We start from the raw sequence: 23,337 nt of genomic DNA on the forward strand, positions 1-23,337 counted from the left end.
CAGCCCCATCAAGAAGGGCTGGGGGTCACAGCCTGAGCCTTTCCAGGGTCCAGACCTGCAGGGTGAGCCTCTGCATCCCTTCCTCCTCTCCCTCTTCAGTGCAGCTGGCTCTGCCAGGAAGGGCCATTTCTCCCTTGTGAGAAAAGGGAGAATTTGATTTGCTTCCATCAATGAGCTGTGAGCAACAACCGTAATTCAGCCCCCAGGAAGGGCAAGATAAGGCAAGACCAGATGTATTTGGCCAGTGGTCCCTGCTTGAGATTCAGCTGAGGGTGGGAGGGGATGGCACCTAATGGGAGTTGTGCTGGTACATTGAATTCAGGCTGGTCTGCTTTGGGAGAGATTGAATTAGGATAAGCCCCCCAAGCACCACGAGCACCACCACCCTCCCTGGCCACTCATCTCCCTGGCCACTCATCTCCCAGCACACCACAAACCCTGAGGGCTTTTCCTAAGTGCAGGGCTTTATTGAGGAAATCAGAGGTTTTGGAGCTCCCCTGGTAGTGAGGGCCTTGGGGAGGTTGTCCGGCCCTTGGCAAGGCTGATGCCTCAATGGAGCCAGGATGGGGTGACCCCTCTGCAGTGACCTCTGCACCCCAGGGACCGCCTGGCCCCACAGCCCATCTCTCCCTGCCTTGTTGTCTCCCAACCACAAGCGTGTGACTGCGGCTGCATTCCCTGCAAGCCCAGCTCCAGCTGGGGCTGTTTGTCCCCAGAACCTGGTCACTGTGAACAGGCCCACACGGGGTGTCCCTGGATCCCTCCCCGGCATCGTTTGCTCACGCTCAGTCCAGTGTCACTGGGGAAGGGGTTGGTGGCACTCAGCCGAAGAAAGCACTGCAGAATCCCGCCGAGAAGCTTTGATGCCCACCAGGTGCCCACGGGCTCCCTGTGAAGAAGCCTGAAGCCGGCACCCAGCCCCGCTCTACAGGGCGGTGCTGGCGGTCTCTGCACGGGCCTGGGCGCCCGGCCGCGTCCCCAGCTGGTCCCGGTGCCCGCAGGAGCCCTCCCGGTTGTGGCGCACGTAGCACACGACGTAGCCGATGACCATGGCGAACCAGCCGAACATGGTGACGAACACGGCCACGTCCGTGGTCCTCTGGCGCACGCTGCAGAAGTTGGCACCGGCGTCCAGGACCTGGAGCAGCGGCTTGCCCACGTACTCCTCCCGCGGGGCCGTGTGGCAGGTGATGTCCCGCACGGAGTCCGGGTCCAGCCGCGCCTCCCACAGCAGCTCCTGCAGGGCGCACTCGCAGTGCCAGGGGTTGTTGGCCAGCCGGAGCTTGGCCTTGAGAGCCAGCAGGGCCTCCTTGGGAATGCTGCGGATGCGGTTGCCGGACAGGTCGAGGCTCCTCAGCCCCGCTGCCACCCCTCTGAAAGCTGCCCTGTCGATCTTCTCGATGGCGTTCCTGGAGAGGTCGATCTCCTCCAGGTGGGAGAGGTGCCTGAAGGCATTGCTGGGGATCCTGGTTATGCTGTTGGCATCCAGCTTGAGGAATACCACGTCTCTGGGGATGTCCTTGGGGATCTCCTCCAGGTGCTGGGAGCTGCAGAGGACGGCCTTGGCCCCTGCCCGCTCTGTGCACTGGCAGCTGGGGGGGCAGGAGCTGCCCCAGGGGATGCAGAGCAGGAGGCAGAAGAAAGCCTGGGCCACGCTGGGGGCCGGCGTGCTGGTGCTGCTGGTGAGGGTCATCTTGCAGGCAGCCAGCTCAGCATGGCTGCTGGCAGCTCCCCGGGGGCGGCAGCAGCTCCTGGGCAGCAGGACGGCCCCCGGGCGCTCCTGCAAGGCCTCTCCCATGGCTGAAGGGAAGCTGTGGGTGGAGGGGATGTGACACGGCATTATTTCCTGGAACACCGGGCATGGCTCATGTGTGATGTGCCCTGGCAAAGGGGTGAGAGGCTGGGCTCATGAGACTGCAGAACGAGGGTGGAGTGACACTGGCTGTCTTTCCCAGGACAGCTTAATTTGGTTTCATTAAAAATAGAAACCCCAGCTTCCCTAGCCCTGTCTCTGGAGAGACCACACAGGTGGATAAAGGGAGCTACAAGATGGGGTGTGGAGATGAGCCTGGGAGCCTCTGCCCCGTCCTGCTGCCAGTTTCCAGGGGGGATCAAGTAGTTTGCTGCTGGAGAGCAGCAGCAGTAAATCCCTATCTCACCAGCCCTGAGTGTTTAAAAAAAGTGATGAGTCAGACTCTAAGGATCATCAGACTGATTTAATCACCACCAGGGTTTTAAATAACAAGATGTGGAGCTCTTTTGCTTTCCCTTCCCTTCCCTTCTGGTCTGTGAGCTGGTACAAGCCAGGTTTCCACGAGTTTCACCAAAGAAGTGTTTGGAGGTGAGTTTGTTTTTTTAAAGTAAACAAAGAGTGTGGTTTGACAGCCTGACTCTGGGGGTGGGAGGGAAAGGGAGGAGCCACTGCCTAGCACAGTAAAGGGGGTGGTGTGGGAACCCCAAAGGACACCCCAGTGCTGCCAGGGGCAGGGCAGGAGGTGAAGCAGGTGGGACACCTTTTCCTCTGCCTTTGGTGCTGCTCATGTCCCTGCTGCTGCCTTGGCCATCCTGGGAGAAGAGATCCTCATGGAGGGGAGGACTGGGAGGCCAAGGGAACATTTCTCATGGGAATTAAATGTCCCATGTGATGTCATTATGGGCACCAAGTTGCTGTCCCTCTGGTAGCAGAATCCTTCTGCTAATGGCATTCCCCTGGTAGCAGCAGCATCCCTCAGGTGTGCCCGTGCTCAGGGTACCACAGAGGGACGCTCACACCTGCGGGACGCTCATACCCGAGGTGTGCTCACCTGAAGGACGCTGTCTGCAGCTTTGCCCGCAGCCCTGCCCACAGCAGTGGATTCTGCCCGGGGGTTTGAAGTTGGGCTTCCCGGGAATCCCTCTGGCTCTGCAAAATGCCCCGGGCTCTGACGGGGGGGAACGAGGACGTCTCTCCGGGGGAACAAGGATGCGTTTTGCGATGCCGGTTCCCACCGCGTGGAAGGGCTCGGTGGGCTCTCAGGAGCCGCAGCCTCCCGGTGCCCGGGGTGTGCGGGGCAGATGCTCCGGCCCCCCGGCTGCCCTGCCCGGCCCCGGCGCTGCTCCGCGCAGCGCCCCCGCCCCCGGAGCCCGGCCGTCACTTACCGGCGCTGCTTCGCTCGGGCTGTGGGCGCGGTGCCGGTGCCGGCTCGGTGGCGGATCCCGCCCGGCCCCACCTGTTGCTGCGGGCGCCGCCGGGCCCGGGCCGGGCGGTGCGGGGGCGGTGCGGGGCCGGGGGCGGTGCGGGAGCGGGAGCGGGGCGGGGGCAGCAGCGCGGCGGGACAGCGGGCAGAACCCCAGGGGCTGCGGGGCCCGGAGCGCAGAATTGAGTGCTGCTAATGAGATTTCCGCAGTTTTGGGAGGCTGAGTCTAGAAGCTTCATCAGCTGCTGTGAGGCACGATCGTCCCTCCCCGGCCGTGCCCCGGCCTGGAGGGGACGGGAGCAGGAGCAGACATCAGTCCAGGGGCAGTGGGAGGAGGTGCCGTGCCAGCACTTCGGAGCACAGCTCCCACATCAGCTCTAAACGCTCTCGAGCAGCCTGCAAGGCGCTCCTGCCCATGGCAGGGGGCTTGGAAGGAAACCATCACTGAAGTCCCGTCCAAACCAAACCCTTCTGTGAGCCAGCCATCACTGGGGTGAGTCTGCGGGCAAAGTGAGTTTGTACAGCAAGATTGGGGTGGGAATTGGGCTTGTCCTGGAGGTGTGCTCCAAGCATGGCCCCCAGGAATGGCCCCTGGTTAAACGGCTGTGAGACACCAGCAGCCTGCCGTGTTTAATAATGGTTTATTGAGCTGGGTTGAATACACTGCCAGACTGAGCCCCCTCCCCTTGCCAAACCCCTGTGCATCACCGGTGAAACTGCAGTTGTGCCATGGTGGCCACCAGCGTGGGATGAGCAGCCTTGGCTGGCCAGTTGTTGATCCACTGGGAGGAGGTGGGGAACCAGAATCCCTTCCTGAGCAGTCCCAAGCACAACATGCCACCGTGGGGCTCTTCTGGATGATCAAAAAATGTGTCCACTGTGCCTTGTTCTTCCCATGGCAAGCAGCAGAAAACGTGAGTGAAAGACCTCTTAAATGCAGGGATGTCTGGGACTGGCACACAGATGTCCCCTCTCCTGTCCCTACCTGCCCAAGGAACACCAGAGCACGGATCACCTGTGTCCCAGCAAGCTGCCACTTCCCATCCCTGTGCACAAGGGGTGGGGACAGGCAGGTGACGTTTAGCTGGGGCCTTGGCTCAGAGAGGGGAGGGAAGTTTAACTACAAGCCAGCGCTCAGCATACACAAGCAGGATCACGTACACTTTGGGGCATGGCAGGTGCGCCTGTGCAGGGCTGTGAAACCATAGGTATATAAGCCAAGAGCTGCTCACACCTTCAGAAGTGCTGGATCACAGCTCAGGACCATGTTGTTGGGTCTGAGGCAACAAGAGGTATGGGTACAGCTACCACAGGAGTGACTCCAGGCCTTCTCCAGAGCAATCCTGTGGGAGCTGTGGCAGTGGGGCTGCCAGGGCTCAGAGCAGGAGCAGGGAGCAGTGATGGATATTCTGGTGGAGGGATGGCTGGGACTGGTGAGCCCCCAGTGCCCACCCCGAAGCCAAGAGCAGGTTGGAGTGGACAGAAGGACCATCTCACAGGAAAAGCCCTGTGGCTCTGTGTGGCCCAAACTCTGGGCTAGTGCTGTGGGCTGATGTGGAAGCACCAAGACACAAGCTGGGGCTGAACTTGGTGGCTCAGGCGACTGGGATGCACTGCCCAGGCAGCCCATGCCCTCAGGGAGGGACTCTTTTCATCCCAGAGACCTGCAACATACATTCACAGAGGCACCTGGAGTGCCTCAACCCCAGCAGCTCCCATGTTCTCCAGGGCAGCTGGGATGGAGCTGCAGGTCCCAGCCAGAACCTGGTGTGGGGCAGCAGGAGCTGAGCACGAGGCGTCCCTCAGTAGTAGGCACCGAGGAGGGTTGAGACCTTGCGCAGGAGCTCCTTGTGGTTGGCGTGCAGGGGGATCCTTCTGGGCTAGTGCTGTGGGCTGATGTGGAAGCACCAAGACACAAGCTGGGGCTGAACTTGGTGGCTCAGGTGACTGGGATGCACTGCCCAGGCAGCCCGTGCCCTCAGGGAGGGGACTCTTTTCCTCCCAGAGACCTGCAACATACATTCACAGAGGCACCTGGAGTGCCTCAACCCCAGCAGCTCCCATGTTCTCCAGGGCAGCTGGGATGGAGCTGCAGGTCCCAGCCAGAACCTGGTGTGGGGCAGCAGGAGCTGAGCACGAGGCGTCCCTCAGTAGTAGGCACCGAGGAGGGTTGAGACCTTGCGCAGGAGCTCCTTGTGGTTGGCGTGCAGGGGGATCCTCTTGTCCAGCACCTGCCAGCGGATGCACAGCTCCGGGTCGCAGCCCTGGAGGAACTGCAAGGGGACAGATGTCACACGTGTGCTGCCAGCCCGCTCAACAGCACCTCCATCCCCAACCTCCTGCCTTTCCTTTTGGGGCACGCATTGAGGTGCCGCCCCGTGTTCACCCCCTGTTCTTCCCCCGCTGCCTGCAGCCAGAGTCCTGTGGAGATGTGGCTCTGGAGATGTGGCTGCAGTGCCCAGGGAGCTGTGAGCTGGGCCAGGGAGCCCCGGGGGTGACAGCCCCTCACCGAATTCAGCCGCTTCATCTCCACGTCGTTCTGGGTGTCGAAGTGCACGCTGATGGCCACCGTCTCCACCCAGGCGTTGTCCGTGTTGCGGGGGTCGTCCAGGTACCCCTTGTGCACCTGTGCATGCAGATGTCACGTGAGCAGAGCCCTCATCACCTCTCTGAGGGCACCCTGGGGGTGGGTGGGGCATTGCCCTGCAGCTCTTCTGCCCCACTGGAGGCCAGAGCCTGCCCCTGCTGCAGCTGGAGCCATGGGGAGCCGCTGCTGCAGGCACAGACTCTGCTGTGGGCAGCCCTCCCTCGGGTCTCTGGGCTGCTCCCTGACATGGATTATGGCACATCCTCACCTCCCAGACATGGATTATGGCACATCCTCACCTCCCCTGCCCCTTGCTCTCCGGTGGGAGCAGTGGCCAAGAGGTGATGCACCCTGCCTCTGTGCCCTGGGCCACCCACGTGGCCCTGTGACACCATGATGCCCACATGTCCCCACGCTGCGGTGATGTCCCCACGTGCCTGTAGCCTGATGACACCTGTGTGTCATCCAGGGTGATGCCCACATGCCCCTGAGCCCTCCTGTGACTGACACCCCAGGGACAGCCGTGTGCCCCCACCTCAGTGCCTTGCTTCAGCAGGTTCTGGAACTGGGGCCAGAACTCCCGGCGCAGGATCCACTTGAGCTTCAGGGGCAGCGTCTCTCCTGGCTCCAGTGAGCCCTGTGCCAAGGCAGATGTCAGCTCTGGGGCCTGCCACAGCACACTCCAGCCTCCCTCCCTGCCACCAGCTTGGCCATCGGGCAGTTGCCTGCCACCACTGCAGGAGATACCACAAGGTCTGCTGGTGCCTCCCATCCTCCCTCTCCTGCCCCAAGTCCTCAGCTCTGCCCAAGCAGAGAGAGAGAGGCTGGAGACAGCGGGTCAGGGTGAGTGGGTGAATGTAAGGAGACCACGGCTCCCCAGCAGCCTGGCATGCAGCTGCTCTGCAGGAGGGGCAGAGGCACCTCCTCAGCCAGGCTGCAGCACACACCTGGGATTCCCCCTTTTCTGTGGGATCCCTTCCCTTCCCTTCCCCTTCCCCAGCTCTGGTTCCTGCCAGCCCTTACCCCAGGCAGAGCCCAGACATCTGACAGGGGGTATTGGGCCACCAGAACTTCCAGCATCTTCTTCAGGCTCTTCCTTATAATGGACCCATCCAAGTTCCTCCTCCAGCTGTGGGAGAGGCCCCTGTCATGCTGCAGCTGGCCGTGGCTCCCCCCTGCCCAGCAGCGGTCACGTTGGCAGTGTGGGGTTTGGCAGCTCTCTGAGGTGACCCCATGGCCCCTTTTGCAGCCCTCAGCCCGTGCTGGAGCAGGAACACTCACCGGGTCACCACGGGGTGCAGGGCGTGGTTGGGCCCGAAGCAGTGCAGCCTCCCCCGGCCTCGCAGCCCCGTCCTGCCCATGGGGTTCCTGCCAGGGTGAGAGTGAGGACTCCCTCTGTGCACCCCCAGAACCCTTCCCTACCACTGCATCCCACATCTTTTGGGGTTTTTCTTGGGGGGCCAGCCCTAGGGACAGTGCATGCAGTTATAATGGGATGGATGTACCCAGGCAGCCCTGGCCTCTCCGTGTCCCCGTGCTTTTCCTGCCAGGCAGCTGCTGGGCAGTGGCACTCACAGTGGCAGCCCGTCCTGCACGGTGTAGAGCCCGTGGAAGCTCTGCCGGTCAATCAGCCCGTCCATGGTGTTGTAGTTGATCTTCAGGAGAGACTCCAAGGAGCTGCAGGGTGGGAGGCAGCCCGGCAGGGAGGGCTGGCTGTGCCACCCAGGGAAGGGGGAGAGGGCTGGGAGCCGTGGGGGGACACTCACAGGCTGAAGGGGTCCTGCACAGCCATGTCCTTGTGGTCAGCCGAGTAGGCAGGGGGATCGTAGAGTGGGAAATCCACCTGCACAGCACATGGCTGTGTCAGCCCTGCTTGTGTCCCTGCTCTCACAGCAGGCAGGGGCTGGGACCCCAGAGACACCTTATGGCCCAGTCTCTCCTCTGCCCAGCTCATGGCATCACTGTGCAGATGATACTCCAGGCTCTGCTGGGGGCTGAGCTCAGTCTTGGCTGGAGGGCTCACACCCCCATGGAGGCCAGTGCTGGATCCTGTCCCTGCCCCTGAGCCAGCCGTGCTTCAGGAAATGCAGAGGTGGGTGGTTGTACACCCTGTGTCCAACCAAGCATCCCCAGGCATTCCTAGCCCCGCAGGTCCTAGCAGGAATGGATCCTAGCCCTGTTCTTTGGGGTCACTCAAGCAGTGACTCTGGGAAGCCAAGGGTCCCAGGGCTGGGAAGAACAACAGCTCTCAAATGGGGTGATGGGCTCCTCTTCCCACCACTGCCAGGATGTGCCTCAAACCTTCTCCTGCCAGCCCCACCGCCCGGTGTCGCAGCTCCTACCTCCCAGGGCACCTTCTCATCGGGCACAGGGAAGCGCAGAGTGTGAGACCCCGGGTACAGGAGGTGTCGGGCAAGCACGTGGTACGGGGGCCGGCTCTCCTCGGCTCTCCCCTCCAGGTCAATCTCCTTGGTGTCCAAGGCTTTGGAGGAGCCTGTGAGGCAAACACAGACAGCAGGGTCCCACAAAGCAGGGCACCAAGTCCAGCACTGTGCACTGGGGCCCTGCTGAGGGGGCTGGCTGGGTCTCTCCATGGGGATGTTGATGTCCCCTGGGGCCGTGGACCCCGGCTTCCCTTCTGGCAGGTCCTGGATTAAACCCCGGGGCGGGTGGGAATGGACTCAGGAGGGGCTGGATGACATCATGGAGACACCAAACCTCCCAGGACCAAAGGAACCTCTGCCTTGCTGCTTGACAGAGGGGTGTGAGGGGCGGCTCAGCCCCGGTCCAGCTCCTGGGCTGCCCCGCTGCTGCTGCTGGGGAGGAGCCAGCTCTGCTTACCCACGGGCGGCACATCCTCGCCGGAGCTGAAGCCATTGCCCCGCAGCGCCTGCATCATCCACCTCAGGGCCTGGGCGCTCTGGTGCACCTGCAGGGCACAGCACAGGGTCACCCCGGCCCCGCTGCTCCCCGAGGGCCGCGGGATCCAGCCCTGGCAGGAGGCACCGCTGCCCTTGGCACCGACCGCCGCGCCTTGTGGGCAGCAGGGATCCTGGCAGTGTCCTGGTGTCTGCCTTGGAAACCTTTCTCCAGGGGAATATTTTTACAAAGCAGGTGGAAAGGGAGATGGGAACAGGATATGCCAAGGCTGGGCTCCCTGGACACCCCAGTGCTCCAGAGGGAGGGGACAGACAGTCTCTGTCTCCAGGAGGTCTGGAGGGCCCTCTCAGGCCAAGGAGAAGAGCTGGGTCAGCTCTAACTGTTTGGGTGACCAGTGGAGGCAGTGGCCCACCCTACCGCTTCCCACCTGCATCCTGTTTACTTTGGAGTCAAACAGAACTTTTCCTATAAACCTTTAACCCTCAGATGTTAATGGCAAGGAAACTCAAACTGCCTCAAAGGGTATTGATTCAGAGGGATTCTATGTTCTGGTTCAATTGACTCAGACCCTGGAAAAATTTCACCTTTCTTGGGTACTTGTCCTTGTTTTGCCTCACCTGGTCCTCCAGAGAGCCCAGTCTTTGCTCCACTACCCCCGTCCTCTTCACCCGGTCCAAGTCCAGCAGCTCTGCCAGCGCATCAACCCTGGAGATACAGTGCAGGTTGGAACGCCCTCAGCAGCCACCCCTGCACTGATCCCAACTCTTCCATGCCCAGGACACCGAAGGACAGAAGGAACTTCCTTTCCAGGGAGCAGCCGTACCTCTGTGCAATGTCCCGGATCATCTGCTCCGTGTTCTGCTTCTCCTGGCACTGCTGGTGCTGCAGGTAGCTCTCCTTCAGGTACATCTCCCACGAAAGAAGGGCGGCTTCTTCGTTCTTCTCCAGCTTCTCCTCTGCCAAAGGAAGAGCACGGCGGCGCTGTCACATCCCTGCCCGCCCCAAACCCCAGGAGCACATCCCCTGTGCCCAGCCTTGTGCCTCAGCACGTGGTACCATGCCCTGAGGAGGGGCAAAGGGCAGGGGGGGACGCTGGTCCTCACTGAGCTGGTGGCGCGTGGCCGGCCGGCGGAGCAAGCCCCGCCGGAGCAGGAGCTGCAGGTGGTTCAGCAGGATGAGGGGCGGGGGCGCGGGCGGGCGGCCGTGGTACTCCTGGATCAGGTCATGCCGCTGGAACTTCCAAATCTGGTCCGTGTGCTCCTGGACCTGCTGGAAGGTGTAGCTGGGGCAGAGCCCAGGTGTCAGCCGTGCCAGGGGGATGAGAGGGCACTTCGTGTCTGAATGGTGTCCCAGCTCTACCCAGCTCCCTCATCAGCCCTGAGCTGCAGCTACTTCTAGCACATCTACAATCCCCGAGTGGGATCCCACTATTCCACCACATCTAGAGCCCCCCAGACTCACTTGAACATGGCAATGAGGAGGTTGAGGAGGAGGATGTTGGTGAAGAGCAGGTACAGGCACAGCAAGATGACCGTCAGCCACTCTGGGAAGATGGGTGTCTTGCTGTCCGCATTTGTCTCCGGGCACTTGGGCTTGTAGGGGTCAGTCCCGTTGGGGCTGCACTGGTCGATGTTGAAGTTGACCCCTGTGGGAGAGCACAGAGTGACTCCGTGGTGGCCAGACCTCGGGTGTCTTGGGGAGCACGTTCTGCTCTCAGACAGCAGCCAGCATCCAGGGAGCTTAGCACCAGGCAGGGGCTTGACCTCCATCTGCGCCATCCCAGGTGCTCTGCTCACTGCCAGCTCCGTGGGACTTCCGTGGGCCAGCACGGCATGAGTTTGGTACATCAGCTTGGCCATAGCCACCCTGCTCGTGCCATGGCTGTCACAGCCAGTGTCCCGTACCGTCGATGTAGGAGGGAATCTGCCCAAAGATGGTCAGGTAGGAATGGTAGACCACACCACGGAAAAGCCACTCCACGCGTTCCTCATTGTGGATCAGGATAGCCTGCTTGGCCACCCCAAAGGACACCACCCACACTGCCAGCAGGAAGAGAAAGAAGAAGACATCCTTCATCTGCAAAGAGAGAGGGGAAGGATAGCTGTGTCCTGGAGCAAGCCCCTCTCCAGGATGGGATAACTTGGGTGGCATATCCAGCTGCTGCAGCAGGGTGGTCCAGCCTCACCCCAGCAGGACAGAGGGGAGCTCTCACCATGCGCTTCACAATGATGATCTTGGGCCCCAGTGTTTTACTGACTGTGAAAATGTGCATCAGGCGCAGGCAGAAAATGATAAAAGCCAGGGACAGTATGATGCGCCCAGGATATAAAGTTGATGGGATCAGCCTGGACACGGAAGAGAGGAAATACCTCAGTACCACGATAAAACCATAGAGAATCATTTAGGTTGGAATTACTGGGAGAGAGGTGAGGCCCTGGCACAGGGTGCCCAGGGAAGCTGTAGCTGCCCCTGGATCCCTGGAAGTGTCCAAGGCCAGGTTGGACGGGGCTTGGAGCAACCTGGAACAGTGGAAACTCTCCCTGCCCAAGGCAGGGTGGAACTGGATGGGCTTTAAGGTCCCTTCCAACCCAAACCAGTCTGAGATTCCATGATTCTGTGAAAATACTGTTGAGCTCTGCAGCTCACCTGCAAGTCAGCCCTGCGATGAAGACTAGGATGGCGCAGATATCCAGCTTATTCCAGAAGTCCTTGATGTACAGGGAAGCCATTTTCACAACCCCGAGTCCATCTGGATCATACAACAGCTGTTGGGAAGAGAAAAGGGGCTGGGTGTAAGATACTCATGTGCCTCATAGAGGGGGGAGACCACAGAGATCATCTGGCATCACTGGACACTCTCGCTGACTCTGGGCCTATGTGGTTTTCTCTAGGGGCATGGGAGGAGTATAGGGACATCTGGGAAGGAGCATGGGGACGCCAGGGACATTGGGGCTCTTCAGGCTGGAGGAGAAAGGCACTGAGATGTTGAAGCAAAAGCTGGAAAGTCTCAAATGTCAAGCAAAACCTGGAAATCCTGCTGAGAATTCACCCAAAGGAAGAGGTCCCTCCATCTCCTGACACTCCCAATACAACCACCTCCTGGGAAATGCCCACCAGCCCTACAGCATTTTCTTCTGCAAATGTACAGGGCCAAGCCAGATGCAGCCAAGGAGAATCCCTGCCCTCAGAGACAGGGGATCTGGTGGTTCCACGTGCTGGGACCTCTCAGAATAGGGGGTGACACGAGAAGCAGCATGGGAACATGAGCTGTGTGACACCTCCCAGGAGCACCCAGAGGGGTGTCTCCCCTCCTGTGCCACCTCCCAGCTCCGCTCTGCCTGCCCATACCTGGCGGGTCTCCTCGCACACCAGGGAGAAGAGCCAGAAGTAGATGAGGTATTCCCGCCAGGACGGCCGCGGCTGGAAGTCAACCATCAGCACGTAGGCGAAGAGCAGGAGGAAGGTGAAGTAAGAGAGGGTGTTCATGAGGAAGATGACGATGGGTGCCGTGAAGAAGGCTCGGAGGCGCGCCAGGCAGCCCACGGGCTGCAGCCTCTTCTCCCTGCTGGGAGCAGGGATGGACGTGGGCTCGGCTGCCCAGGAGGTGCCACGGCAGCCGCCCCAGCCAGCCTCAGGGGGAGGCAGGAGGAAAGCCCTGCCCCAGTGCAAAGGTGTCCCAGCTGCCAGAAGTACCTGAAGGCGATGAGGTTGGTGTAGAGCAGGGGGAAGAACAGCATGCAGGTAACCACCCGCCAAAGGCCGTTGTCCACAGACAGCTTCCCCCACCAGACCTTGGTTAGAAAAGCCTGTGAAGAGGGAGAAAGAGGAGTGCTGGCTACAGAGGCCGAAGGGCGGAGTCCCACAGCCACCCATGAGGAACTCTGGATCTTGGGGACACTTGGGTACATTCCCTCCAAGGACCACTGCTGGGAGCCCACCTGGACACCCCCATGGGACACAAAATTCATGTTCTTGGCCTCCAACGCCAGCTGCAGACAGGTTGTCTTCCCCCAGGCTTCAGAGACACGGGTGAGAAGCTTCTGGGCTCTCTCTTCATCCTTGCGGTAGCAGTCTGTGAACACACCTGGAAGGGCCAGTACCAGAAAGACAAGGCTGGGCTCTGGGCCAGGCACCCACAGAGTCACCCTTCTGAGCAGGATCAGGACATTGCACCACACTCTGGTACTCCCTGTACTCCCACCAGTGTGTGGGCATGGCCTTTGGAGCGTAATCCCCAACTGTGAGGATGGGACCCTCATTTCTCACCCCCCAGACATCTCCTGGGTAAAGCTCACCAGCCCTGCAGGGTGCAGGAGCAGCTCTGGGGGCCAGGAGCAGCTCTGGGGGGCAGGAGCAGCTCTGGGGGCCAGGAGCCCTCCTGCTCACCGATTGCCTTGTGCTCGTACTCCTCGGCCAGGGCCAGCATGTCATCGGTGGTGTCCGTGTCCTCCTCCTCCTTGGCCAGCTCCTTCAGGATTTTGCTGCAGGCCAGTGCAGCTGCCATGCAGTCCTGGCTCTGGCACAGAAGAGAATAAGGAAAGCATGGACACTCTGTCTGTCAAGTCCCAGAACAAGCCCTCCGCAGCTCCCACAGGAAGGAAGGAGGGTGGCCCAAACAGATCGGTGCTCAGGATGGACAGCTTGCCATGCCTGTGGATAACCCACTGCCATGGGAACAACCCTGCCCTTGGCTGATGAGACAGAGTGACTCCTTGGCATGTTCACTGTGCCAGCAGCTACACTGCCTCTTGTTCTGGAATGCTGTTTACGAGTGGAAGCCTTCTCCACCCCAGCTGCCGTGCTCCTGTGGGCTCTCTCAGCCTGACTAGCCCACTTCTGGCCCAGCACATCCCCTCTGCCTTTTTTGGCCAGGAAGGGAGGGATCTGGCCTCATGGCATGGCTGGGGATGGACACTAAGTGCCCTCAGGCTGGCTATCTGGCTCCTGTTTGGCTGGGGTCAGGCTCAGGACAGCTCTCCCACTATCCCAAATACCAGCAGGTTCCAGGGGCTGTGAGGTTTGGCTCCATATGAGCCTCTCTGGGCTGTGATACCTGGGCCCAGATGATTTCTGCCAGCTCCCTGCGGTTCTGGACCACGGCCCAGATGAGCAGGTCCCGGACGGGGTCCATGGTGAAGGTGACTCGGCCAGGAGAGCGCTTGTAGAGGGACCGGAGGCTCGAGCCCTGCACCTGCAAGGTGTGCAACGCTCAGCACAAAGCCACTCAAACACCTGGTGCTGCTCCAGCACCCACGGAAAGGACTTTGCCCTGGTAGAGGGGTGGCCAAGACTGGACTCATCCTGGGATTTTCACTTTTTCTAGGGCTGGGATCAGGCTGTGCCCCCACCCCAGCGGGTCCTGCCCACCAGCACCACACATCCACACAGCGCTACAGGTGTAGGGAGCTGCACCTGGAACGCAGGGCAGACAACTAAAAGGCACTTTCAGTATGATTTCTGAGCAGCCAAGAGGCCACAGACCCAGCTGCAGCCTCCAGGAGAGCTCCCTGAGGCAGTGTGCCCTCCCTGCTGCCCGCGGGGACCCGGAGATGCGTACGTTCAGCTTGATGTGCGGGACGGGGATGGAGAGCCGGGGCCGCTCCGTCTGCTTGGGCTTGGGGTACAGCGGCTGCGTGGAGCAGCCCAGCAGCTCCCGCAGCACCTGCGAGACGTGGTGCATCTGGAGCCTGGGCGTTTTGGAGCCGGCTGTGTGCTCCCTCTCCTCCAGCAGCACCTTCTGCAGCTTGCTGTGGAACAGGCAGGACGGCGCCAGGTTGTCGTAGAGGTAAACCAGGGTGTCCCAGGTGACAAAATCCTTGAGGCGCACTCCCTGCTCCAGGAACAGCTTCACAAACTCTGGCTTGTTGGAAATCAGGGCAGCTGCCATCACGGGGTGGAGATCTGAGGGCTGGCAGGGCAGAGGCAGAGGTGAGGGCTCAGAGCAGCACCCTACCGTGCTCCTCACTGGTGGCAGATTTTGTCCCTGAGCACATGAGGAGTCTTTGGATGTGAAAGAGCACGTGGCATGCACTGAAACTTGTGGGACACTCCCAGGAGGTTAGAAGAGGGCACTTTCCCGTGGCAGTGGAGCCCTCTGCCCCCTTGGCTGCTGGGCAAAGGGATGGGTTGGGCAGAGAGCACCTATCCCAAGTTCAGGAATATCACAAAATCACAGGACAGTTTGGGTTGGAAGCTCATCTCCTTCCAATCCCCTGCCAGGGACAGGGACACCTTGCAGGTGTCCAGGTTGCCAGCTTGACTTTCAACATTTCCAGGGATGGGGCATATATCCCCAAATGTTTCACTTTAGGGTTCCTAGCTCCCACCAGCCCTTCCCAGTCTCATCAAAGGTGTGTGAGCTGGGGGAACCCAAACGGTTGACTGCAATAGGAAAATCCCTTCCAAGTTCCACAGCCCCATCAAGAAGGACAGACAACCCTGCTCAGCCTTGGCTTCTCAACAGCAGGATCAGGCAGGGATGGCCGAGCTGGCCCCTGCCCCACTCTGTGATAAGATATGAGCAGAGAAACACCAGGCTGGGTGAGATGAGTTTAGAGACAAATTGACAATTGTTTGAACAGTGACCACAGGGCAGAGCTGTCAAGAGGTATTTTAGGTTCCAGGTGTGTCTTTAAAAACACTGGTTTTGAGCAAAATAGGAATTGTCTTTGTGCGTGCTTAGCTCTGCTTTGGGCATTTGAGAGCATTTTTGAAGAACAGCCCCAGTTAATGCACAGGGGAAATCCCTTTAAAACTCTCCTGGGCACAGCCAAGGTGAGAAGTGCCTGGCAAGCTGTAAGCCTGACCAGACAAGCAGCACAGGTATGGCCCTACCTTCCAGTCGTGGTCATCTGTGAAGATCTCACTTCGGGCAATGTCCACCCTGTTCCAGGCCACGGCCAGCTTCAGCTGGTGGTCCCAGTTCTCACGACCAAAGTGGTCCTGGTTTCGGGATGCTGCATGCAAAGTGCACGTGTTAGAACAGAGACCACCCAGTGAGCAGATACCACCTGGGGGCCTCCTTGGATGTGTGGCCCTTTGGATAATCATCTCTCCCCAGTAACAAGGTTTGGGGACTCCTTTGGTGACCCCATAAGTCAAGCAGCGGTAGGAGGTGCCTCGACCCCCATCCTGTTCCCCTTGCCCCATCCTCCCAGGGAGGCCCCCACCCCTCACCTTTGAAGAGGGCCTGGAGGATGGCCACATCCACGTCCTGCTGGCCATATTTGCCCTCTCTGAAGATGGTCAGGAGCTGCCGGCTCCGCACTATGTCTTGGATCTGCAAGGAGAGCCGAGGGCAAGCAGTGGGCAGCAGCATCTCCTCCCTGCTGCTTCCCACAGGCCCTGCACGGTGCTGGGCAATTCCTCGCTGCCTGCAGAGCCCCTGTGCTGTGTCCTCCACCATGGGCTGGCCACAAACACTCCCTCTCTGCCCAAAGGGAGGAGGCAGTGGAGGAGCAGAGCCTGAGCCCTTGGGGTGCCCAGCAGGACAATGACGAGGGTGGCTGGGGGCAGATGAGGCTTAAACTTCCCACTGGGACCCTTGCTGCTCGTAGCCAGGACCCCTGGCACCTCTTTGCTCTCCCAAAGCTGAGGAGCCTGCAAGGCATTCACCTTCTTGGTCCACTCCACCAGCTTGCCCTCAGTGAAGAGCTCGTAGGTGTCGTGGAAGAGGACACTCAATTTCCTCTGGATCAGGGCGATGGTGATCTTGGCCACGGGCAGGCTGGCCACCTGCGCGATGACATCGGCCACCCGCCCCGACCCTTCCACAACCACACAGGGGGTCCCGTTGGTGATGGCATTGTAGATGGTCTGCAACAGAGCGGGGAGGTTGCTCAGGACCCCAGCCAGGCCCTCTCTGAGCCTGGGACCCTCTGCTGCTCCCAGCGCTCCTTTCCGTGTGGCACCAGAGGGAGCAGCGCCCTGGGAAGGAGCTGTCCCTCCTTTGCCCCCTGCCTCAGCTTGCCACAAGCAGTTCCTTACATCAAGAGTCCCAGGGCCTCCTTCCAGCACCACACACACGATGGGGATTTTGATGGCAACACCTGCAGAGAAGCAAAATCCAGAGTCACCTTCCCATGGGGCCGATCCCCTGGTATGGTCTCCTCTGGGTGGTGGAGTGTGAAAGGCAAGGTGGGAGCAGTGTCCCTGACGTCTCAGGCTTCAGGGGAGGGGAGGAAAACCATGCCCTGTGGTTGTCTGGCATGGCAGGTCAGACATGTGATGGGATTTTTGGGGGTGCTCTGTGCAAGGCCAGGAGTTGGACTTGAGGATCCTTATGGGTCTCTTCCAGCTCAGGGGATTCTGGGGTTCTGTGAGCACATGTGTGCATGTGTTATGGCAGGAGATCACCTGCACAGTGAGAAGATGACACCTGGAAACTCCCTTGGGACCTGGCCCTCTGGGAGAAATGACTATCTCTGACCAGCTCAGCATCCCAAGGTGTGGGGACTCCTTTAGTGATCCCATAAGTCTGGCAGAGAAAGGTTCTTTGATCTGTGTTGTGAAGGAACCAGGTTCCACGTTTATCATAGCAATGCTCTCAGCCCCTGTTCCTGGATCCTCTGGGGAAGCCACAGCCCCTTGCTGGAGCCCAGGAAGGACACCATTCCAGGGGGATAGCCCATTCCTGCCTCAGGCCAAGCTGTGTGCTACCATTACCTCCTTTCACCTTGGTCTGCTCTGAGATGAACTTCTCCAGCCTGGTCCTCAGGGGGATTTCCACCCCGTACCTCCCGTGGGTCCCGTCATCCACCAGGATGAAGTGGGAGTGGTTGCTGTCCAGGCAGGACAGGCTGCCTTGGTTCTCCTCATCCAGCACGTACTCAGCAGGAAAGCCCCCCTGTAAGGTGCAGGAGGAGACACTCTGGGAGAAGCCTGGCAGAGGAGCAGCTGATAGCCAAGGTAACCAGCACGTGGGGACAGGAATGGGTCAGCCTGTGGGGACAGTCTGGCTAAAATGTCCCTGTGCCCCCACAGTGCTCACATCAGCCCTGCCCCATGCTCCACTGGCCCTCACACCCACAAGAGTCCACCCAGGAGAAGCACAGAACCACTGGGTAGGGCGGAGTGGCTTCTCAGCAAATGCCAGCCTGGGACCATCCCTGGAAGAGTTGGGTGGCTCCTGGAGCAGCCTGGTCTAATGAAGTGCTCCCTGCCCATGGCAGAGGGTGGAACAAGGAGAAGCACAGAACCACCGGGTAGGGTGGAGAGGCTTCTCGGCAAATGCCAGCCTGGGACAATCCCTGGAAGAGTTCAAGCCAGAGGGTGGAACAAGGTGAGCCATAGGGTTCCTTCCAACCCAAAGCATTCTAAAGTTCTATGCCCGTCACTTCTGGTGCAGCTGGGTTTTCCTGGGCTGCCTGGCTCACCATGGGGCAGACGAGGCTCTCCCGGTTGTACACGGTCCCCCAGGTGGCAATGCCAATGGTGACAATCTCGCCCTCCTTGTGGCTGCAGCTCAGGATGAAGTCTCGCACTGCCTCTCCCACCTGTTTCATCACACCAGCGTGGGACCCCCCTGTGATGATCCAGGCTCCTGGGGGTCACAGAGGGGCATGGCAAGGGCGAGGCTCTGCCCACAGTGATCTCCCAGCCTCCCCCATATGGCCGTGGGTCCCTGAGGTGCTCCATCCCCCAGAAGGTGTCTCTTCCCTGCCCTGGGAGCACAGGCAACGCCTTCTTCAGCACCTCTCTGAGTCCAGCTCCTTTTGAGCCTCTGTGCAGTGACTGAGCAGGAGCAGCCCATCCCTGGTGATCGTGGTCCAGGTAGGGACCTACAGGTCTGCTAAAGGAGCTCAGCATCACCAGAACAGCCCAGCTTACTGAACCTGGCATGGCCAGCTACAACCACAGGGAGGCCCTCTGCATCCAGATGACCTTTAAAAGTCCCTTTCAACCCAAACTATTCTATGATTCTGCAATTTATTATTCTGTAGTCTCTTACCTGTGGTCTGGGCCACCTTGACTAGGCCTTGCCGGAAGATGTTCTTGAGCCTTGGCTTCATGACGAAGTTTTTGGCTCCCCCGGTGACTGAGATGAGCAGGTTGGGTGGGTCGAGGCCCCAGTGCTGTGTCATGAGGTGGTAGATGACCCGTGGGGGGGTGTCCGAGGAGACGCGCACGTACTGCAGGAAAAGGGACCACGCACACATTTGGGTATAAACAGCTGGGTCGGGGTAACCCGACACCTCCAGCACAATTCCTCCTGTCCCACCCCAGAGGCTTCCCAACACCATTCCACAGCACAGTCCTGCTGCTGCTGATCCAGGTCTTTGTCCAGGACCCTATTCCCCTTCTCTTTCCTGGGAACAAACATTCCCCAGACAAATCTAAGGGCAAGGACAGGGAACAGCCACTCCTTGAATCACGAGTCTTGTGGTTTCAGAAGGGGTTTAGGGCTGAGAGGAGAGGTCCTGTCTCAACCCCTCCACTGCCTGAGTCACTGTTGCCTTTGGGGCAATTCCATCCTTTCCCAACATCCTCTCATCCAGGAGGGAAACGCTCCTCTGCCATCTGCCATGGGAGACCCAAACACTGGCTCCCCACACACCCACGGATGGGACAAGCAGATCACCTTCCCTGTCTTCTGCCCCAGCCCTGTGAAGCGGATATCACCGAAGGCATCCGTCGGCATTTCCTGGATGTGCCTGCTGGGGTCCCATTCCTTCCCCAGGAAGATGGGAGGTTTGGCAGCATCGTCCAGGTGCTGTTCCCTGAGATAGCCACACTCACAAACGATCCTCCTGAAAAACACACCAACAGCTTCATGGAGAGCAGCTGAAACCCCACGGGCAAAGCCCAGCCCCAGCCTGGGCAGGAGGTGCCGTTCTCCTTAGGGACAACACGGGCCCCACATCTCCCACCCAGCTGCTCCTCCAGCTCAGAACTTGTGCAGAAACAAGGGCAATGTCTGGGGGGAAATTAAGGGGAAAAAAATCCAAATATTCCCACTGGTAGAGATTTAGGACAGGAATATTTAGGATGGAAATGGCTGCCTGCAAAAGCATTGGAAATGTTTTTCCCTGGGACATGGAATCTCAGCCATGTGGTGACTCGCCACATGCTGAAGAACCATTTAAAAAGAGGGTTTTGAATCCCTGTGACAGAAAGTTGGGATTTTCTGGTGCTGTAGCTGTATCACCAACCCTCACTTCTGCTCTCCTGAAGGGGAGGGAAGGAGGGAGTGTTTCGCTTACCCAGAATCTGATGTCTGGGAGCTTTCCACAAAATAGGTGCATTCCTTCTTCCGGATGTTTTCAGGAATCCAGGAGATGAGATTTTCCTGGTGGAGCAAGAAAAGCAGCAAGGGGTCAGGCTTTCTGGAAAGGCCCAGAAGTTATTCCAGGGGCCAGACACCGAGGAGATGGGAGCACATCTGGGTGCTTCTTGGGGTGTGAAGGATGAAACTCCATCGCTGTCTGCAAGGACAAAGCCAGATGCACTCCAAGGAGAAGGGATATGAGCGCTGGACATGTGCCTCAGATGTCTGGAGGTTTTCTGTCTGTCCCTAACACTAACCCGATCAGTTATTAATGCTCCTGTTAGTGAGCCACTCCTTAACACTCCTTCACGTGCGTGCCCAACTGTCCCCTCTCCCAGCACCTCCTGAACTTGCCTTTTCATTGTTGCCCGCGGGGAAATGCGCCTTCCTCCTGCTCCTTGAGACACTGCTGCTGCTCTGCTGCAGGTTGGGCACCACCTCGAAGTCGCTCATCTTCTTGGGGTGTGTGGCAGGGTCATCTCCCCTCTCGGGGCACACCTTGTTCAGCTCGGAGGGGAGCACCTTGGCGCACCGGCCGCGCGCCGACATGGCTCCTGTGTCTCGTGCTTCTCAGCCTCCTTCCTCCTGTTCCTAGGCTGGGAGCTCCCAAACATCCCCATCCTGAGGAAGAGAATCAGAGAATCCCAGAACAGTTTGGATTGGGAGGGACCTTAAAATTCATCCCCCTTCCAAGGGCAGGGACACCTTCCCCTCGAGCAGGTTTCTCCAAGCCCTGTCCAACCTGGCCTTCAAAGAAAAAAAGGATGCCCATGAACTAAGAGCACTGAGGTGCCCCATCCATCATTGCCAGGGTGGAGATTGGTCCATCTGCCATCCCCTTGCCACAGTCCTGACACAGGGTGTCACCACGTGTGTGGTGACCAGCCTCAGCGTGCACCATGCTTGCCCCACCACTGCCAGCCTGCCAGCCCTCCTCACCTGCTCTCCACTGCAGGCAGCTGGGATATTTCTGGCAGCAGGGAGAGCAGAAACTAGGTCTCTTGTGTGAGCAGCCTGAGCATGGCCCTGCATGGAAAATCTGGGAATATGGACGTGCTGGCTGCAGAGACCAGGTGCTGGAGTCCTGTGTCCCCTGCAAAGGTGCCCTGAGAGCCCCAAGATGCACGAGGGCTTGCTGCAAAACTCCTGAGCCTCCCTGAACACTCACAGCCCCCTTTGCTGAGATGGGAGAGCTGCTGGAGCAAAGGTGGAAATGCTCCTGGGGTCTCTGGAGCCCAAGAAGGGTGATGTCCTCCCAGGAGAGCTGGGATTAGGTAATGGAGGAAGTACCAGACTCAGGTGATGCTCTGGTCAAGCTGTGGGGTCTGTGTTTAAGGAGGATTTTGTCTGCTTTCTTCAAGCCAAATCCTGCATTTCTCCCAAGGGTGGGGAGTCCTTGTGGGGACAAGGAGTGCTGACACTAAATCATGGAGTGGCAAGGAAAAGCTATTTTATCAGCCTCCCTCTTGGGATCCCCCACAGCCCCACTGACCTTGGGAGGCAGATTTTGGCAGGCTGGATTTCTGCATCAGCACAACCCCCAGCAGATCTGATTTTTGGAGAAGGAGCAGTTGAAATAAGGTCAAATACACTCCTAATTCTTGTTTGTGGCCCCACAAGGCAGACATGCTCATCTGCGGGGCATGGCCACAAGCAGCTCATAAACCCATGCAGGAAGGGTCCTCCAACACCTGGAATACCTGTCCGTCCTCCAGCACCTGGAATTCCTGTCCTTAAGGGCTCGGGGACAAGGGCAGAGCCTCTCCCGCGGCACACGCTGCCTGCCGCCCAATTTGGGGGGTCAGGTGTCCCCTCGGTCGCAGCGCCCGGCAGGACGGAGCGCAAGGCTGAAAGCGGCCGTGATCCTTCGTGCCCACCCGCGATCCTTCGTGCCCACCCGCGGTCCCTGCTGCCCCCGCTGCCCCCCGCCGGGGTTCCCGTACCTTCCGTGCCGCATCCTCCGGCCGCATCCCCGGCTCCTCCGCTCCGCGCCCGCCACAGCGGCTCAGCGCCGTGTCCCCGCGCTCCGCCGGGTCATTTTGTCAGCGCCGAGGAGCGGGGAGCAGGGCAGAGCTGCCTGCAGAGAGGAGGAGGCGGCAGCCGGCTGGCAGCTTCCCAGCAAATCAGGCTGCAGGAGCGATCCGCGCCGCGGAGCTGCAGCGCCCAGGCGGGTCCCGGGTTTGCTGGAGCGGCTGAGTCACCCTGGCAGTGCCCGCAGCCAGCCCCAGCCCCTCGGGCAGATGTCAGGATGAGGTTACCGAGGGGGTCAGAAGCGCCTCTGCCCGAATTAAGGTGCAAATGTCACTGGCACCTACGCCGGTGACAATGGTATGGGTTTTGTTTGGTAGTGACTGTGGGAGAGAGAGAGGGAAAGAAAGAAATAGGAAATGGGGGGACAGAAAGAGTGTAAGAGGGAGAGAACAAGACAAATATCAGCACACTGTGGATCCCAGTGATGTTCTGCTGATCCTCTCCAGCTGGTCTTCTTGGTGGTAAAGGTCCCCCCAAAAAGCATAGAATTCAATGGTTTAATATGTGCTCAGGCCAGGTAGGAAAATCAGGCATTGTCTCTCACAACAGATTTTGGGTTTGCTGCATGCCGTGCAGTCCTGTGGTGCAAGGCTTCAGGAATGACTCTGGGGGGCACTGTGGGGGGCCTCTGATGGATTAATGGATTAATTAACCTCAGCTGCCTCTAACATTAATGTCCTGTGTATGTGGCATTCCCGGGATTGGGGGTTCCACAGCCAGTCTCTGTAAGGGAGGATGGGTTCACTGCCCCTGAGCAGAGGTTACAATGCACCAAAACTTCCTCCCCCCACCTCGGGTTGGGGGGAAATCTGTGCAAACCTGCTCCCAGCAAATGGGTCTGTGGGCTACGGCCTCCCCCACCCCGAAGAAAGCCAGAGATGATTCTTAGCACAGCTGCTGGGGTTGGCTCACACTCTTTTCCTTGTTTACTTGGTTGTTTCAGGTGATTGAGGAATGGGTTTTGTCCTGGTGGTGCTGCTGGAGGCCCAGGTGTGTGGCAGGCTTGGTAAATGTGGTGAAAAATCCCTTCTCTGAATGTCAAGCTTCCTTTATAGTACAAAAGTATATTAACTTTATGTGTATATAGATACTATATATATTAATTAAACACTGTGATATGAAGAAGCAGTGGAGTTTTATTGAAGACTTTGGTATTGTTCGTGCTGAAGTAAAACAAACAGCCCAGCCCAGAGGATTTTGCTTTTGGGGGCTTAGAGCAGTCCCCGAGGGATAAAGAACGGCTTTATCCCTGGGATGACCGAGGTACTGCAGCATCCCAGGCTCTGAGACCCTCCCAGCCTTGTCTGGTGTCACAGCTCAGTCACTGCAGCCAGAGGGACTCAAGGACACCTGGATCCATGGACGAGCAGGAACACAGCGGCTTTGCCAAGTTTTAC

General features: G+C 59.2%; 2 protein-coding genes across 3 annotated transcripts; both read right to left on the reverse strand.

Annotated features, from left to right (window-relative positions):
• Positions 1 to 467: 467 nt before the first annotated feature.
• On the reverse strand, positions 468 to 3,220 carry LRRC3 (leucine rich repeat containing 3). The gene is made up of 2 exons (XM_041416336.1): positions 3,139 to 3,220; positions 468 to 1,811 (listed from the first exon to the last, which is right to left on the reverse strand). The coding sequence occupies exon 2, from the start codon at positions 1,796 to 1,798 to the stop codon at positions 926 to 928; it is 873 nt and encodes a 290-aa protein (XP_041272270.1). The 5' UTR covers positions 1,799 to 1,811; positions 3,139 to 3,220; the 3' UTR covers positions 468 to 925.
• A 2,103-nt stretch (positions 3,221 to 5,323) lies between these two features.
• On the reverse strand, positions 5,324 to 20,458 carry TRPM2 (transient receptor potential cation channel subfamily M member 2). Of its 2 annotated transcripts, none has more exons than XM_041416288.1 (32): positions 20,264 to 20,458; positions 19,845 to 19,930; positions 19,223 to 19,391; positions 18,593 to 18,773; positions 18,018 to 18,184; positions 17,308 to 17,488; positions 16,630 to 16,691; positions 16,258 to 16,458; positions 15,820 to 15,922; positions 15,478 to 15,599; positions 14,201 to 14,551; positions 13,697 to 13,834; positions 13,030 to 13,159; positions 12,582 to 12,727; positions 12,337 to 12,449; positions 11,992 to 12,205; positions 11,290 to 11,408; positions 10,856 to 10,988; positions 10,548 to 10,719; positions 10,105 to 10,288; positions 9,747 to 9,925; positions 9,467 to 9,599; positions 9,261 to 9,348; positions 8,605 to 8,692; positions 8,106 to 8,257; positions 7,530 to 7,606; positions 7,339 to 7,440; positions 7,045 to 7,131; positions 6,787 to 6,892; positions 6,299 to 6,400; positions 5,686 to 5,802; positions 5,324 to 5,449 (listed from the first exon to the last, which is right to left on the reverse strand). In XM_041416288.1, exons 1-32 carry the CDS (start codon positions 20,456 to 20,458, stop codon positions 5,324 to 5,326), a joined length of 4,524 nt encoding a protein of 1,507 aa, XP_041272222.1. The 2 variants fall into 2 exon arrangements, with proteins under 2 accessions (XP_041272222.1, XP_041272221.1); XM_041416287.1 differs by having other exon boundaries at positions 11,992 to 12,208.
• Positions 20,459 to 23,337: the final 2,879 nt, after the last annotated feature.

This window comes from Onychostruthus taczanowskii, unplaced genomic scaffold, assembly GCF_017590055.1.
Source record: "Onychostruthus taczanowskii isolate IOZ18803 unplaced genomic scaffold, ASM1759005v1 scaffold51, whole genome shotgun sequence".
In the NCBI taxonomy this organism is placed as follows: Eukaryota; Metazoa; Chordata; class Aves; order Passeriformes; family Passeridae; genus Onychostruthus; species Onychostruthus taczanowskii.